General features: G+C 39.2%; 1 protein-coding gene across 1 annotated transcript in view; it reads right to left on the reverse strand.

The window, feature by feature from the left end:
• Positions 1 to 19,310, reverse strand: part of septin12 (septin 12) — an 81,908-nt gene that overhangs the window by 48,898 nt on the left and 13,700 nt on the right. The window contains exon 2 of the mRNA XM_075454927.1: positions 1,160 to 2,665. Within this exon, the coding sequence (XP_075311042.1) occupies positions 1,160 to 2,665 (1,506 nt within the window). The remainder of the gene's footprint in view (positions 1 to 1,159; positions 2,666 to 19,310) is intronic.

The raw sequence follows: 19,310 nt of genomic DNA on the forward strand, positions 1-19,310 counted from the left end.
CAGATTGCAAATTCAATTAAAGTAACTGAATTACCTAATTCAAATTACATTTATGTAACTTCTCAGTTTGAAAACTTGATTTAATGCTAGATGCATCCTTCAAGGTGTGAAAGCCTTAGTACAGAATCGGAAGAGAATAGTTTTTCTCTGCCACTGAAGATGTCTTAATATGGGGCAAAAACATATCAAAGTAACTTGAAATTTATAACTAAAGTAACTTGTTTACCTTTTTGGAAAGAACCACTTACAAAACACACAAAAAGTATGAAATTGCTTTATATCATTTGAGCCTTCAGCAGAGTTTGAGTTAATAAATCAATTAAGTGTACCGGTAGTTGTATCACTCTTTTATCTCCCTTTCATCTTTGAGAAAATGAACAAATTCCATGATGAGATTGTAGGAGTTAAGAGAAAATCCCCACAGGTGTCTTCAAACAGATGTTTCTGTTTGTTAAAACTAAGTGTTTTGAATCTGCCCCTGATAAGATTCCTGTGTAAACATTCTAAGGTCTCATTACAGCAAATCAAAGTCAAGATTAGAACAGGGCAGAACATTTCATTAATCTGACTGGCATGCTACAGATTCATAGATAATTTGATTGAATCCTATTAAAGTTCGTAAGACAGTGTTTTATATGGCAACAATTTCACAGCCGTTCATCCTAATCTCTTAGAAACACTTGCACACTAATGGCCGTGGAGACAACAATGCGATGGGTTAAGCAGAACTCATAACATTTAAATGTCAAATGGCTGTGGAGAAAATTGACCTCGACATTTTGCCAAAAAGACTTTTATGACTTTAATCAAAAAGAAGACACAACCTGTATGAACCCAGCTGCTGAGATCAATAAATAAATTATTTTACACTTATTTAAGTGTGAATGTGTGTTGTTGTGAATGCGTTGTTTATTACGCCACGCAATCATACCAACTGGCAAGAATAAAATGGACACCTCCATGGGGGGAGACTGTTATTTTATTTACTTTAGAATTAGTTTATGGTTGGGGTAGGTTCAACATGATATCTATAAGCATGAAATTTGATAAAGCTTCTAGGTTTAGGTTGCTAACCTTGAGTTGTATGCTTACACAAAAATAATTACAAGAGACAGAGGTTTACTGTCATTACTTGTGAAAATATTCCAAAACATCTTACCTTCATGCTCTTTCTTCTTCCCCTCTTTCCGTGCAGCCATGGGCATTGTCTCAGTGGGACACCCAAATGCGCCACTCCTTTCGATGGGTTTTTGGGTTTGGGCCACATGTGCAGGGGTGGGGTCAGGCCAGGAGAAAGAGGCAATCCTCTGTAAGATTAAGTCCACACTATCTCTTGCATCACATTTACCATCCTCCAATGAACCAATAGCTTTGGGGTTGGAGGTACTTGAAGAGCTGGAGGTGCTATGGAGATTGGGGACCTGGACAATTTGGGGACCTGACAAAATATCCAGCTGAAGACTCTCGGGGGAACAACTCATCTTTGGGACAGAGATGGATCCCTTCGAAGGAAACTGAGAACTTGGGGAGAGGGGTGAAAGGGGATAATTAAATGGGCGGAATGGTGTGTCAGAAGAACTGTCCAGGCTGCTGAGAGAGGCTGATGGGCTGGCTGCTGTGGATGTAGGGCTGATGTGGTGCTGAAGGCTGCTTGAGCTCTGTGGTTGAAGCTTTCGGGCATTTGGGCTCATGGATCCAGCTTCAGCCTTGGTGGGGGAAGTTGTTGAGATGCTGCTTACCAAGCTGTCAAGATCCAGGGGAAACTTGTTGAGACGTGGAGTTTCTTTGGCCTTTGCTGGGGGAGTCTTGAGGATGCGGGTCCCTTGTTGCTGGCAAACCTTTCTGGAGCCACTTTCTCCAAAGGAACTGACATTATGAAGAAGTCCATTCCAGTTGGCATTAGCATCAACATACTTCATCCCTGGAGAAATCCTCCCTTCACCACCACCTCTTTGTATTCCTATTGTGCCAATTCCTTCATTTGGAATCTGGAAGTCAATAACTGACACTGAACCATGGTTCATCTCCTGAGGCTCTCTCATAGCCAGCATCATCCCTTGCCCTTGATTCATCTCAGACTTGAGAACACTCCCAAGCTGGGAAAACTTCTTTATATTTGCTTCAAGGTGTCGTTGGGGGTGCTGGAGATGGGATCCATGGTACTCCCTATGAGGTGGAGGACTGTGATATGATGCCAACTTGTTAACGGGCAGGGTATACCCACCCCCACCAGAGTACTCCAGGCTGGATGTAGAACTGTGAAGGCTGTCGTTGTCACTACCTGGTCCAGATAATGGGGAGCAAATGTTGGGATTCAACCTGCTTTGGAAAGAAGCAGCTCTGGTCACTGAGGAGCCATTGTTGTGGATGACTGGTTTGTTCATAGTTCCTCGGTTGAAGGATAGGCTGCTGCCTACAGTACGGGTCTTAAGCATGGGGCTGGGATTAGAACTCAGGCGAATGCGGGAGTGGGCTTCAGAGCCCTTGCTGTTGTTGTTGAATGCAAAAGACGGAGGCTGGTCATCTCCTCCCTGCTCTTCAGTTGTTTTATTGTTGTTGAGGAAGAAATGGCAGGAAGAGGGGGAAATAGGAGTGGAGACAGAGGAATTTGAGGAGAAGGACGGTATGTCATCCACATCTTCAGTGTCGAAAGATCTCTTCAGTGCTGCAGATGGGAAGAAAAAATGTCCAATTCATTAATAAAACATCTCACTTGGGAAGACAATTAAGCAAACTTCAATTGTATCTGACAAAATTTCCAGTCAAATTCGCTAAAAATAAAAGTTGACAGAAAAGGAGATGAATCAAAGTCAAAAACAAAAATCGGAAAAAGGAAAAAGCAAACTGTGTGGATTCAGTTTGGTAAAAAGTATTTTTATAAATAAAACAGTACATGACAAGTCTAAGAGCCATGAACTTTTCATGTCGTACTGAAACTTAGAACTGCAAATGCTTCTTAGAACAGGAAATCCTGTTCTGTGGTTGACATTTCAAGAAAAAATTCAAAGAAAATATGTAGTACTTCTAAAAACCACCATTTAATTCCCATCAGTAAGGATAAGGTTTGGCAAGGCATCAAATTTTCTGGGAAAAAAACTTTTTAAGAGATGACTAAAAAATAAAATATCTTTAAAAACTAAATATCCCAGGATCTACCATTCTGTAGGTATCTATTAGAAAAGTAGACCAAGTGCTTCTATATATAGGTTACATGAGCTGATACAATGCAAGATTGATCATTCCATATTACAGTGCAGTTCAATATTACACTGCAGTCAAAAAATTGTTTAATATGACTTGATCATCATTAATTTAATATTGATTTCATAATATTTGTAGACTTTATTCAGTTTTAACATCCATATTTCACCATGAGGAACTCATACTGATTCCAATACTTCTACATTTGGGTAAATGCTGGCATTGATACAACAGTTAACATTCAGGCCTGTCTTCAAGAGGGAATATTTGTCAGGTGTTGATGGTATGTTGCTCAGGAAAATTCACTCGTGGTGGAATGAGAGACAGAGGCTCTGTTGAGAGTTCAATAAAGAGTGTTCAATATGAGAAGGAGGCCCAGGATGATAAAAGAACACATACTTGCTTTGTGTCAGGGCAGTTCAACAACTTTTCCTGACACACGGAACTGTTTATATGGTCCCATCCATTGCATTTTAGTTTCCAAAATGGTCTCATCTATTTGTAGCTTTTATTGTACTTTATTGTCATCAAACGTCATATCGGGATTTTCATATGCTGACTAGCATATATAGAGCACTTTCATATTTTGTCTGATTGCCTGTCACACATTGAGATAGGATAACAAAAAGCGTCTTCACTTTCTTAATGTATTTATGTCACCTAAAAATGAATGATCTCGTTTTTTTTATTCTTCGCAAAAAAGAAGTGCATGTAGAGATGTGATAAGGATTTGATTACTATCTCCAGAAACGAAGACCAAAAGCAATTCTCTTTGTCAGTAGTTAACTATCAAGTTTTGTGTTTTCTCAGGTATAATGGTCGTTAACTTTCATGTCAGCAGCTACAAGGCCAAATAATAGATATAATCTCTAGCATTTGTGTTCAAGTTTGATGACAATTTATTGAGATATCCGAGTCGGTATACTGTATGTCAGCATGTAGTATTTATGGTGTGTAAAGTTCCTAATGTGTGCTCGATGTTGTTCATAATGCTCATAGCTTAGTAGGGCTGGGGGGTGAACTGCCTATTTTTTTTTTTCATTTAAACTGGCATTTTTTCTAAAGAGGTATGAAATCAAACAAAACCATTTAAACTGATATATTCTAACACTCTAAAGCTGCCTATAAATTTTAACCCTGGCAGCACAGCCCAATCCTGGCATTCCTTGTTTGTCAGCAACAAGCTGAGCTGCACTTGCTTACAACTTGTTATTTTTCAACAAAGCAAATGCTCTTACATGGAGCAACATTTTGGAAAAACTGTGGCTTAATTATGATATTAATTAAGATTAATGCCAAAATGGCCCAGAGGGTAATTTTCCCAACAAAACTGAAGGTCTCTGTTTATCAGGTCTGTCCTCACTAACACTTTTCCTGGCTAGCCAGCAGTTACAGAGTCACAGTTTAAAGCATTTGTTTTGATTGGTATCATATGTGTTAAAATTTATTGAGCACAATTCATATAAAATACCAGTATGTAATGTATCTTGTAATTTAGCCATTTAATATTGGGAAATTCATTTTAGTACCTGTCATCCAGCCCTATAGGATACTGTCATTTCCTTTCAGTCTGTCAATCACACTGCAGATTAGAATTTATATTAAACACCATTAATTCTTTATAAATTATACAATGCATGCCTCTGGTATATTCTATTTCAACTTACTCGGATGAGAAGATGAACTCATTCTGTGTTTCTGAACAGAAACATGTGTGTTTTCAAACATTTGCTAAAATGCTCCACAATTGATAAGTCTCGTGCCAAACTGCGACTTCATTACTTGTTTCAGCCATATATGGAAAATAAAAGATGAACATAGCGCCACTGTCAGCCATTGGTGTGAGTACCATTTTGAAGCTTCAACGTCAGCATCTGAGTTCAACCATCTTCAATTATTGGCAGCACATTATTAATTACATTACTTAATTGCTGGTACCCTGTCATACATTAATCACATTAATTACAGTTCCCTATTGTTAAAGGGAAAGTTTAGACTATTACAGAGTTGGGTTAAATTGCAGTTTTCATTTTAGCTTTGGCTAATGATCATTTTCATGTCCACTTTGTGGAAGTATTTTAAATTAAACTCTTTATTGAGCATGGTTATTAAATAAACATAAATATTTTGGGGGGGGCATGCGTGTACTTTTCTTCGTTAGGAATAACACTTTCCATTGACTGTCCGAGCCTCTGGATATACAGCAAGGGCTCTTCCACATATTAACGTACCTGTGGCACTGCAAAGAAGATCATAGTGAGGCTCTGTCTTTCATTTTCAAGGTATTGGATGTTTTTGAATATTTGCCTTTGTATGGGAGTAGTGTCCCCTTCCACGTGGGAAAACACACACATTTCTTTCGTCCTGTAAGCACAAAGGGTGGATTGAGGTCAGAGCAGGAGTCATGGCATCCACTGCGGGTTTGCATTACAAAAATCAGCGACTGCAATGTGACACGCCACAGGGACACCCCCTGTGGCGTGTCACATGGGTGGGTGTGTGGGGCACAGTGCCCCCTCATATGAGAGTCTTGTTATACAATCATCTACAAGAGCTTTTTGGATAATGTTGTTTATTTTAATTTTGAACAATTAAATTCTGATCTCCTCTTAGCCTCTGATGGTGGGCTTGAGTCCTGTGCTTGTCCTATTGGATCTCAGTGTGGCATTTGATCGATTACAACATTCTATTAGAGAGGCTTAAAATGTAATTGGCATTAAAGGAACCACATTAGGCTGGTTTTAGTCATTTATCTGATAGATTCCAGTTTATTCATGTAAATGATGAATCTTCCTCACACACCAGAGTTAGTCATGGAGTTGCACAGGGTTCTGTGCTTGAACCGATTATTTTTTATTGTATACATGTTTCCATTAGGCAATATTATTAGACAGCATGGCATAAATTTCTATTGCTATGCATTTGATACTCAGCTACAATTATTTTCTGCTTCTAAAATCAAACAAAACTGAAGTTGTGGCTTTTGGACCCAAGCACATTAGGGACAATATAGTTACTCTTGATGATATTATCTTGGTTTCCAGTAGTACGGTGAGAAAACTTTGAGTTATTTTTGACCTGTGACATATAAAACACGTTTTTAGGACACCCTTTGTAAAATTGCAAAAATTAGGAACACTGTGTCTAATTTCAAGATTGGACTACTGTAATGCTTTATCATTATGTTAGTTATACTGTTTGGGGACCTCACAGGATGGACTGAGCACCTCTCCTCACTCTGCTCGCTTTACTCTCTATGTACATATGACATTACTCTTGTCATTAACTGGTGATTCTCGTTCTCGGCAGGAATCCCCAGCCTGGTGGTATGGTGCTTGTTGACTTGTCTTTCCTGTCCTCAACCCCCAACCAGTTAAGGCAGATGGTCGCCCTTCCTGAGTGTGATTGTGCTGGGGGTTTCTTCCTGTTAAAAGGGAGCTTCCTCTCCACTCTCTCATTGTGCATGGTCAGGACGGTTGACTGAATCGGACAGAAGTTTTGGTGTTACCTGTCGGTTTCTTAAGAATTCAGCAAAACCATCTTTCAAGCAAAGGTGAGAAGGGACCCTGGCCTCTTCATCCTCGGCCTCCCTTCAAAGGAGGGGACTCTAACCCATCTGAAGTTCAAACTATGCGACAAACTACTACTATTGGCCAGAAAATGTATTTTAATTAACTGGATCAATGTTAAAACACCTACTGTCACCTTATGGTATAGGGAAATATTCCGGGTCCTCCCCCATGAAAGACTTAGTGCAGTTGCGAAGGGTAATGAGAGGTACTTTAATGAGGTGTGGGCTCCTCTGCTCAACTATCTACCTGACGAATTGACTCAGCTCGTGACGAGGGGCCAGTCTTCCATACAATGGCCACGCCCACCTGATATAAATCCGTAAGGGTCTTTTCTTGCAGTTACGTACTACCACATTTAATTATTTTAAAGGGATAGTTCGCCTCTTTTGACATGAAGCTGTATGACATCCCATATCAGCAATATCATTGCCTTACCCCCCGCTGCGTCCTGTGAGCCGAGTTCCAGCCTCGTTTTGGCGTTGACGAAGGTAGTCTGGCTAGTTGGCTAGGGTCCTGAAAATAAAGAGTTTTGCTTCTCAAAACAATATGCGTTCAAAAAGAGTAATACATTTGCATCACAAAATCGTTAGCCAGAAAAAGTCAGACCTCACAATCGCTTGGCGCTATTTCTCTCTACCTTCGTATCACTACGGGCTATGTAAACTGTGCGGACCGAAGTGCAGACCGAGCAGTAAACACCGTAACAGGTGCGGCTATCGCCAGGTGGCTGAACGCATAGATATGAAGCGAGGCAAAAAAAAGCGGCAAGCGATTGTGAGGTCTGACTTTTTCTGGCTAAAGATTTTGTGATGCAAATGTATTCCTCTTTTTGAACGCATATTGTTTTGAGAAGCAAAACGCTTTATTTTCGGGACCCTAGCAAACTAGCCGGACTACCTTCGTCAAAGCCAAAACGAGGCTGGAACTCGGCTCACAGGACGCAGCAGGGGGTAAGTCAATGTTCATAAATGATATTGCTGATATGGGATGTCATACAGCTTCATGTCAAAAGAGGCGAACTATCCCTTTAAGTCTGCTTGATGTACCTCTGTTTACTCTGTGGGAGGCTGGCTTGGACAACATTAATAGGAGATGTGTATGTATACAGAGCAATATGAGGAGGGTGCCTGTTTGCACTGTGGGGGCAGATGTGGGGCAGTTAACTGGAAGATTTGTCTGCTTAGGATAGATGGATGGCAATATTTTACTATATTTTATTTATCTTTGTTACTGACATAATGGTAAAATGTATATTTTGTGTTTCTGCTGAAAACCAATAAAAATCTGTTTAAAAAAAAAAGAGAGAGAATTCAGCAAAACACTGTTCAGCACTAAAGTGGAATTTGTCTCCAGATCAGAGGCTTGTTTAAGTATAGCCACATGCAGCCATTATCACCTGTTGAATTATATACCTGTACCTCAGGTTTGTGAGACAGCATTGTTTCCTGCATCTCAGGCGCTTTTCTGTGCATCTAATCATCACTAAAATTTCGTAGGTAAAAGTCCATTACACTTCTCAAGAGGATCAGTTGTATCCAAAGTACGATCAAGCAAAGTGTACACACAACCAGAAATGATATATACTGAGTTGTTTTAGAGACGAAAAAGTAAACTGCATCACAAAGAATTTACTAAATTAGGAACTGCATCATCCAATCAGCAAAAGCACTGTTAAAAGAAACCTGTTGAGTGATGGTCTAAGAGCATGAGACGCTACTCTAAACAATTTCACAGGATGGGAAAAAAGCTAAAAAATGCTTTTTTTTCCATGGTATGATTCAACTCGAGCCTTCACCACTTACTCACTGCATACAGTAATATATCAATTTACAGATTTACAATTTACAGAAACAGAAGGGTACACATAAACAGACCAACAGAAAAGAAAAGTACTTTCAAAAAGCTAGATGACATTTCTTCAAAGTCACGAGAAGCTCTGCAAATGTCTGATAGCATGGGTTATCTGGTTATGCACAACTTGTGAAGTTCTTGTAGTATTTCCATCAACAATATTTGCATTTAGTTGACAGAAATATCAGGATCCACTGCAGTACTTTAGAACCCTACTGTATCCTGTTGAAACTCAATGGGCCTCATGCAAGAACATTTTCATATTTTTATTCTAAATTTCTTTCACTTTTTTCGTACGAAGGTCTCGTACGAACACGCCTATTTAAGTATTTAAGTGCACATGCACGAGGATAGTAAATTTGCATTCTCCACATCCAAAATAATACCATATAAGGCTACGCTTCCTCTCTCTTGTGCCAGGACGTGTTGAGTGTTGAGTGTTGAGTCATGAGAATGGCAATCAAGGCGCAAAAAGAACAACTTTAGGGGCTCTGAGATTGAAGTTCTGCTGTCAGAGATCCAAAAAGGAAAATCTGTCATTTTTAGCAGTGTCAGCAGTGGAATTACGGGACCTGCTAAAGCGGAGAAATGGGAAGAAATTACGAGTGCTGTTAATTCCGTGTCATCTGTAGTTCGTAATGTCACCGCAATAAAGAAGAAATGGTTTGATATGACAAAGGATTAAAAATGTGCTCGATCACTGCAACTAAAGCCGTGCAATCAGTTGTTGCCTCATCATGATGGCTCTTTGATGGGGCGGTCCATGAGGGGGGTCTTCTGGCACAACACCTTCTGGTCTGCCTGGGCTGGTTCAGGTGGAGACCCTCGTTCATGGCAATATTGTGCAAATCTGGCATGCCTTCTCTGGGCTATAGAGCAGTTTGGCCCCCCGCTGTATCGAGACACACCCACCTGGCCTTCAGCTCAGTGCGCTCCACAACAGCACGGGTGCTTTGATGCATATATGTGTGCAGTCTATTGCTCCGATTATGATTGGCAGTCCAGCCACGGCATGAAAGTCCCTCTTAATTTGTACTTGTTGGACAGCGGTGTATGGGAATTTGATGTACCAAGGGTGATAAACTGATGAGAGTTTTGATGACCAAGGGGAGCGCACGGCTCACAGAGGACTGGGACACACGCGATCTGTCTCCAATCTCCCTCTGAAAGGTTCCAGTGGCCAAAAATCCAAGGGTGGTGAGGACCTGGACGTGTGGTGGAATTGGGTTTGATCGGCGTGTTTCTCTCTGGAGTTGTGGCTCTAGCAAGCTGCATATTTGCAGCAGCACAGTCCTTGGCAATATAAATCGTGATGTCGCGAGCATACATGTGCTAAGGCATCCAAAAGTAGAAAGTCAGCCGCTGGTTACGCTTCCCATTGACCTTGTTATATACAGAGTCAAATTAACCGTCAATTAGTGCTAAGTAATTAAATATACAATCCATTAGTCAAGCAAACTTGATTGGAATAACAGCAGACTATTTTACGAAACTCCTACGACAGGTCTGGCTCACTCGTAAATTCTCTTCGTACCTGAAAGAAAACGTAAAATTTAGTGGTGGGCCGTTATCGTTAACGTGCTGCGATAATTTGAGAGTGTTATCGGGCGATATAAAAAAATATCGCCGTTAATCTATTCTCAAAATTGGGTTGGGAACTGGGTCAAAATAGGTAAGCAAACTGTGATGACTTTTACCTTGATATTTTAGCTCGGGTGTAGGCCGATGTACTTTGTCTGCCGTTAGGTGTGATGAAAACAGAAGAACGCCACTTTGCAGAAGCCTGTGCTAGGCAGTTTATGGAGGTCGGGGATAGTTGACAAAATCTGCTCTGTTGGAACAGACAGCGCTCCTAATATGGTGGCCGCAGGGAGGATACTGCCCTTCGAGCATCTGCCGTGTGTTGCACATGTTGTACAGAGAGCGATTGTAATGTCACTGCGAGAAGGGGTTTTTGATGCTGCACTTGCCAAGTGTCGACAAATGATGGGACATTTCAAACACAGTCCGGCCAACGCAGACGAGCTGAAAGTCCAGCAAACCTCCCTTGGGCAAGTTCAGGAGCCGCTCGTGCAAGATGTTCCAACACGGTGGAATTCCACCCTCGAGATGATCAAGTGCGTGTGGCGCAACAGAGACGCACTGCACACAACGCAACAGCAGCACCATCTGGCCCTCCCAACAAGTGCTGAATATGAGAAGTTGGCGAAGCTAGAGAAACTGCTGGAGCCATGCATGTGAATAAGCTGGTCTGCCCAAGTGACTGGTGGAAGAAGGAAAAGTAGCGCTTGGACTGATTAACAAAAAGCTACTGATGTAAACCTTGTAGGCTTACCGTACTAATTTCCATGTTTAACTGAATAACCTGTTTAACACAAGTACATTTTATTGAGCATGTTTTTTCTTCTTCACCAAATATCAAAGTAGAACAGCTTTCTCAAGCAATCAGTGATGGGTTTTGGAAACAGGAAATGAGCCGCATATTCTGATTGAGCCATTTTAATCTAGATTAATTTCAATATTTCTGTGAGATTAATCTAGATTAAAAAAAATTAATCTATGCCCACCACTAGTAAAATTCCAAAAAAATTGCTGAATGCACAAATTCTCTTAAATCACTCGTACACACGACTTTTGAAACAAATCTGTGCGTACGAACGGTTGTTGCATGAGGCCCAATGTATATAACTTTAATTATTGGTTAAAACACATCTAATTGGCTTTGTGACATGACTGCTAATATGCCGGTTTGCATATTTCAAACACTGCAAACAGTGTTCATTCACTATCCTGAACAGCCAATCAGAGTGATTTCTCACCATGATAAAGCGTTGACAGGGTCGGACAGAGTTGACTGTGCAGTACATACCATAAAGATAGTTGAGACACACATTTGCCAATGTTCAAGACATTCCCGACAGTCAATTGTCAACTTAGTGTATAAGAGCTGCACATGGCTGTAATAAACACAGTTCACGAACCGCAAATAAAACTTTAAGGAAAAAGACACAAACAAAACTATCAATCTTGGCCATACACAAGAAAAAGAAGTCTTTAGGAATTGCTTTCTGTTGCGTATAGTGATTACTCTTAAATAGTGGCAAGTGTTGGCTATGTTTGTTGTTCAGTAAAAGCAAAATTAGTTGATGTTATTAGTCATGTAAATAACATTTGTATAATTTGCATTTCATGTTTCCGCCTGCATAAATGTGGGTCAACTGTTTGTTTTTTTAAAAAGAGCTAAAACCAACTACTAACATAATCCATCAAAAAATGTTGATGAAATATCAAAAAGAAGAAAAATCTGGGAAAAAGAATTATTGAAAAAGTCTTCCAATTTTGCTACATTGTTTGTATATCAATTTTGATTTGAAAATTAGAACTATTTGAGTTTTTCTTTTGTATCATGTTGGAAACCGTTGTATAGCATGACAAGTTCGAGTGGCCCTAGTGTACTTGATATTCTTGATATTGAACATGCTGGAATTTGAATGATGGCCATGCATACAACCTGGTTTTTGTTTTTGAAATGATATATTGTGTCGTCCTAATAGAAAGGCAACTTAAATGACTACTTTTACCAATCCAGGTACTCAGAAGAACATGAAACATGAAAATACTGGTTAGTTTTTATGTCTTTGTCTTTTTGGGTGAATGTTATCCAAGTTTGAGCATCAGACACCCTTCATTACTTGAATAATGACAAGCTGAGATTATTTTTTTCAATTTTGAAAATAGATAGGACGTGTCATAGTAAACAAGATGATTAAAAACTAACCTTTTCATCTTTTTATTTATTCAAGAAGATGCACAAAGGAAGTTATTTTCAAGTTTCTGTAAATGTGGACTTAGTCCAACAAAATGTTCAAAATAATAACAGAATGACAGAAGACTAACTCATGAAATGTAGGAAACCCAACCCTGCATAAACCAATTTAATTTTATGCATACCTTGTGCATCTGTAACACTAGCTCTTTCATTTTTGCAGCATTAATCTGAAGCACTATTGAGTTGTTGTGATTCTTATGCACACTTCTTTGTCCTGTTCTACTAAAAGAAACAGATTTGTAGACAAAAAAAGCTTTAATACTAATACTACAGAAGTTAACAAAAATAGATGAAAATAAATGAAAACAAAAATTCTTTCATTGTCAAGGAAAAACAAAAATTAATTTCTCACTCTGATGTGAGGAGGCGCTGCATTTTCTGTTTTACATAACTACAAAACACAATAACTTTATGTTTGGGAAAGTTTGTTTATGTGACAGTTTACACGGATATGCTAACAAAAATAATAACAGTGGCAGTCAAGCTCTAAATCACACACCTACCTGAGCAGCGATTGGCCCACAGCCTCTGTAGGCTCCAGGCAGTCTGAGGATGTAAATGTGAGGACTCGGCAAGGTTCACCAAGGCTACAAGTATGAACCTGCCCTCCATACAAAAGATAAGAAGTCCTGGTATCAGGTAATTGCTGGCACCCTGTCAAACACTGGAGAAATAATTACCGTGACAGTGCTGCACCTCGTCTCAGGTCTTTCTACCCGTGTGTGTTTGGGTGTGTGTGCGTGTCTGTGTAGACCCTAATCCTCTCCTATTACACAACGCGTCATCTGATAAAGTGAGATGCCTAAACTTTCCGTGTCTGTCTCTCGATCATGCACAAAAAAAGTGCAATTCAAGCAGGTTGAATTAACAGACTGATATGGCTGTCTGTGCACGTTTGCATGTTCATTTCCATGGCCTCCTTATGGTCACAGCAGGTCATGTCACTTTGCATCTGTACATATGATAATAGCACATCATCTAGGATCTACAAATTCTCCTACCTTAAAGTTTGGCAGGCAGAATCAATTACAAGCATATAATATCTGGGTTCACAACTACTGCAACAATTACACATCACTCTTTACTGTAAAATGCTCTCCATCTGTGCAAGTCTAGTTATTACTTTTTCACACATATCAAATAAGACACCAGTTAAGTCAAGTAAATGCTGTGATGAGGTTTTTTTGTGTGTGTGTGTGAGTGTGTCCAATACCAAGCATTCCACATTTGACAGCTGAAGGGTTAGAAATGGTGTTAAAAGTATAGACCAAAGTCAACATGATTCATGTAAGTACAGTGAATCTACTTTTAACAAATATGTGCATACTTCTTCTGCTCTGTGTTTGTATACATACATAATGTGTCTAACTGGTGAAGAGTTTTCAGTGAAGACCACTGACTAAGTATTATTTCTGTTCTCTGACATATAAAAAATATATGCAGGCAAGCTGAGACTAAAGACTAAAGAGTATTGGAGCAAGTCATGACACCACCGTTCCCTGGTGGCCAGACTTTTACTGAAACCTTTTATGACACGAAAGAAAAGTTACTACAGTGGCTACTAGAAACTCAAAAGTGCAAAAGCCCTGTGTAAAGCCACTGTTTCGTTTGTTCTGGACGATTGTTAAAATATGGCAGAATGGTGAACAGTGATGAAATGGGATGTCCGTACATAACTGGTTAATTCCAGATTAATCAAAAACTTTTTTTCCTTCGGATTGTACACCAAAGAAAACACAGTTCTGGGACTTAAACCTTCCTTTCTGAAACCTATTTTCTCTTAAATTAAGCCATGATATATTGTTATATATTATATGTTTTATACTGACTGATATTTCCTTAAATGTTCTTCCGTCATACATGTTGCTTATGTTAATAAATGATAGCTTGCAGGCTCCATGAAATTAAAACCTACAATCATTAATTGGGGATTTTCTGGCTGCACTTTTTAGTGCTCTAAAAATCCAAACTAGATAACTATGTTATATGGGTGGAACGTTAGGCTAATGTAATTGTTATATTTTAAGCAACATGGAGGAGGAGGACAGACATTGGCAGCAAATGAAGAAATATTAGTGTTTTTGACAAAGACATCTATGTACATATAACTCAGTGTGTAAATCTGACTCTCAAAATTGTAATACTTTGTTAAAACTATATGAGGAAGCGCATCAGCTGTACGCACCCTGACCAAACACCTTCAGCGGCAAGGAACACAATCAAATGTCAATTCATAGTTGTCAAATTTGCTCAGCAGCAAAGCCTATGTGAAATAAATGTTTGTATGACCATGTGCAGCCCCAACATATTAAGCTGCACGAGCTGAACGTTTTGACTATGCATGTGCCTGTAACTGTCCCCATTCAGACAAATAACACATCAGAACAAGAAGACGAGGAGCAGGAGTACAACGTGGATGGTGAACGACAGTTCGTTTTGCAAGGATTTGGACTGAACCCATTAAAAAGCAGCATTAGCTGTTATGCTGCAAACAAGTGGAACAAACTGCCAGTGGAGATTAAACTTTCACCAAATGTAGACATTTTTAAATCCATGTTAAAAACATTTATTTTCTCATGTGTCTATGCATGAAATCTGCATGGTATCTAGACTGTTGCTCGTTTTTAATCATTTTAATTCATTTTAATTATTTTATTTGTTTATTTTCATATTCTTTTAATGCTTCTTCCACTCCCCACTTTAATGCTTTTATTTTATGTAAAGCACTTTGAATTGTTTTGTACATGAAATGTGCTGTACAAATAAATTTGATTTGATTTGATTTGATAAAATAATGACCTGATAATGTAATCAAATCACAAAAACATTATTTCTTCCGTGTCTGTACAGTTCAATGAGTCAGTTCAAAAATAAGATGTAAAAAAAGGACCTGAATACAACATTTTTGTATAGTTATGTATGTAAACTAACACTGAATCAATCAGTTTGTCCACATTTAATACAAAGTGCCATGACCAGATATGAGAAAAGAAACCAGAATTTCAAAGAGGAAAATATAATTATTAAGTAATACTTAAATAATTATTTAAGTCTTAACCAATAACTGAGGGGTTGAGAGGCACATTTAAGACCAGGATGTTATGGTTCTAGTTTTCTAAGCCCTATATTTAGCAATGGTTGAGTTTTTCATGTGTGTTTCTTTTACCTCCCATCGTGCTAATAGCTCACATGTTACATGCACAGGTGAATCGTGCTACGGTTCCAGCTCAACATGTTCATTTAATTAGATTGTTGTCCTTGTTCCAGTATACATGCAGGGGAGGTACATTCGAGTTATTAACTCAAGTATGCCCAGCGCCATGGCACTGTGGACAGTGTGAGAAAACATTGAAGACGTTCTGATGCTTTTAACATTCTCTAATACATGCGAGTATAATTGATCTTTTAATTAAATGGTGATTTTGTCACATGACGCTACAGTTATAAAATCATGATTTTTAAAAGCACGGAAACGCCTGGCAATGGCGCGGGGGGCTGGAGCCTATCCCAGTGGTCATCGGGTGAGAGGTAGGATACACCCTGGACAGGCCGCCAGTCCATCACAGGGCTACTCTATATATATATTTGTTTTTTTAAGATTAACATCAGATTTTATTGTCAAGCATACAGTCATGCACACGAAATTTGTCTTCCGCTTTTCCAGGTTGCACATGTTGACACACACATGCACATGCGCAGGGTCACACTCATAGAGACAGTTACCATACACTGGAGCGATGGGCAGCCATTCACAGCGCCCAGGGAGCATGGGGGTTAGGTGCCTTGCTCAAGGGTTCCTCGGCCGTAACAAGGAGGTGGACTGACACCCCTTCAACTGTCAGTTTCACCAATCTTTTTGACTGCCGAAAGTGGGAATCGAACCGCCAACCTTCCAGTTATTGGACGACCCACTCTAACCGCTGAGCCACTAAAATGTTACATGTGTACATAAAATCTGTCACTTTTCCAGCCTCTCAACCATTAACGACTCTTTGCTGGTTTGTCATGTCGAACAGTGCGGTAACACACATACCAGAGCCTGTTTAGAATATATAATTCTCACTTTCTTGTTTTCAGATTTCTAAACAATCTCAATGACTTATCCTTATCTATGTCCCAGTATCACCACTCAGCAGCAAATCTGTCAGCTGTTTTATCAATCACCTCTAGTCACCTCTAGACCAACTCAATGCACAGCAGTGCCAGCTCCCATCTCCTGTGAGTCCGAGTTTAATCTTGAACTGTCACTCCGTACTACATCCATCTCTTACGCATGCAACTCTAAGCCTGTGTCATGCTTTAGGGTCTTGCGTCTATCCAAAGAAAAGAGTAATGAAACATAGCATATGTACATGTTCTATGTGTTTTTAATTAGATACAACAAGAGTCATAGCAAAGATACTCAGTGCTGAACTGATATTGGTGCTTGAAAGATTTTGCAATAGAATTGTCAACATTTCTACATAAATGTGGCATTACATATGATGACTGAATGTCATCCTTATTCAAAATATTCACTGAGGAAAATGATCCAATAATGTCCAAGTGGCAAAAGTATGTGGACCACAAGATAAGCAGTTCACTTAAGGGTGAAATTAGAGTCAGATGTTTTAAATCAATCACATTCTGGTATGAGCAGATGCCTTGTTTTATTTACAGAAGAGGGATCTATCAAAGTGTCAGCATGTTTGTGGAAATGTGGCATGCCATGACCTTTTCAAAGGACTTTAGAAAAAGAGTTATTGATGCTCACCAAGCTGAAAAAGATAAAGATTTTGGACATTGGAATCCACAGTCAGGTAGATTGTGTACACATGAAGGGAAATTGACGACCATTGTAACCCTGTCCAGGAGCAGTTGAACAACAAAGACCACTCTAAGTGAGGCGTGTAATAGTCTGTAAGTTACTAAAGAAACTCTGGAAAACTTCTCAGGAACTAAAAGCCTTTTTCACATTGGTCAGTTTTCATATCTGTCCATATCTGTCCATAAATTGAATCTTGTGTCAAAAGTGGATCATGCAATAGACCAATAAGACCACTCTAAGCACACAAGTTAATCATCCAAGTAATGGTTGCAGAAAAATATTCTGAATAATATGGAATGGACAAGTCAAAGTCTTGCGAAAAATAAGTAGTGGAAGGACCTGAAGTGAGCAGTTAATGTGAGGAAACCAGGGCTGGCCGATAAAACGATAACGATAGAATAACTTTTCCTCGATAGAGATATGAAACATGGTTTGATATACTTTTCAAAAGATTACATTCATCCATCTTTTGACAGGCAATACGAATAGCCAATGACAACGAGACTAGCGCTGCGCTGAACCAATCACGTGGCTGGAATATAGCCATGCCAGCAGCTAGCCGTGGCGTGTTTGTTTGTTCTGCTGCAGCCGTATAAAAAAAGAAAATGAGTGCTCCCTCGTAAGAAACAACGGAAGACACAGCCCAAGGCGTAAGGGATGACATCGTTGATGACATTGTTGATAAGAAGGGCCCGAAAAGTTCAGTGGTGTGGAGGTAGTCCGACACGAAACAGGGAAGTGTGTTATGTGGGGCACATGTTCCGACAAAAAAAGGGAATACCACTAATCTTTTTCATCACCTGAAGCAGCGCCACCTGTTTGAGCACAGAGAATGCAAACTTTTTTTGATTAGTTGACCGGTCAGAAATAGGATTTTAACTTAAAATACCCGTTCTGTATTTATCTGAAACAGTTGTATAGTGTCACATATCGTGTTCAACTTTGACAGAAAATAAATATTTAATTAAAAATTAACCTGATATCTTCAAATCTTAATTAAGAGTAACTGGGAACATTTAAAATTCACAAAAAAGTGATTTGGTTTATATCCTGATATATATCGATATCAACTGATATAAAAAAATATATATCGTGATATGACTTTTTCCCATATCGCCCAGCCCTAGAGGAAACCCATCCTAAATCTTACAGTTTAAGCTTTTCTGTAAGGAGGAATGCGTACAAATTCTCCAAATCCAATGTGCAGGGTTGATCAATAGTTACCAGAAATAGTTAGTGGCAGTAATTATTGTAGAAAGGGGTCACCTCAGGTAATCAACACAAAGCTTTGCATATGTTAGCCACGGACTTATATAAGTGTGTTTAATCGGGCTCTTTATCTTTATTTTTAGGAGTTATGTAAAATATTCAACAATTGTTTAGGTCAAATGTATAAAACTATGGGTTGGTCATATAGTTTAGGCTTGAGCAGTGCCAAAATATGCTATTTACAAGTCCAAAAGGTATGAATGTCCACACCAAATGAAAAAAAAAAAAAAGTTATATGCGCTCAATGAATGACCCCTTATCTACCTCCTGGCTTGTTTAGCGTTCTTAGAGTGAGATAATGATTTCATTAGACTAAATTATTCAGCCTCTGTTTGTATAGGCATATTCTTCTATATAGTTCATCCATAACTCCTGCAGATGCCTTTTCTAGGCCTAGCATTCCAGGTGTATCCAACTGTGAGAAGACCATGAGGCACACCCAGATAACACCAGGATTAGATATCCCTCCTGGCATAGGAAAACTAGAGGAAGGGGCTATGCATCAGAACACCTGGACTACTTTGCTTTAACGGCTACCTTCATGACTTCATTCTGGATGACTGGTGGCAGTTTTGAAAATGACTAAATATTATGTCTCCTTTGAAAATAGCTCAGTTATCAAAATAATCAACAATAGCATATATTCTTCAATAACAATTATCCAATTGTAAAAACAGTCCAGACAAAAATTAAACAACATGCCCACAGTTCTGCTGGTCAGGAGCGCAATCCCTCAAAGAGGAAATCAATGCTGTCTGCAAATATCTTTCATACAGATATC

The sequence above is a fragment of the Odontesthes bonariensis genome, chromosome 21 (genome assembly GCF_027942865.1).
Source record: "Odontesthes bonariensis isolate fOdoBon6 chromosome 21, fOdoBon6.hap1, whole genome shotgun sequence".
NCBI lineage: Eukaryota > Metazoa > Chordata > Actinopteri > Atheriniformes > Atherinopsidae > Odontesthes > Odontesthes bonariensis.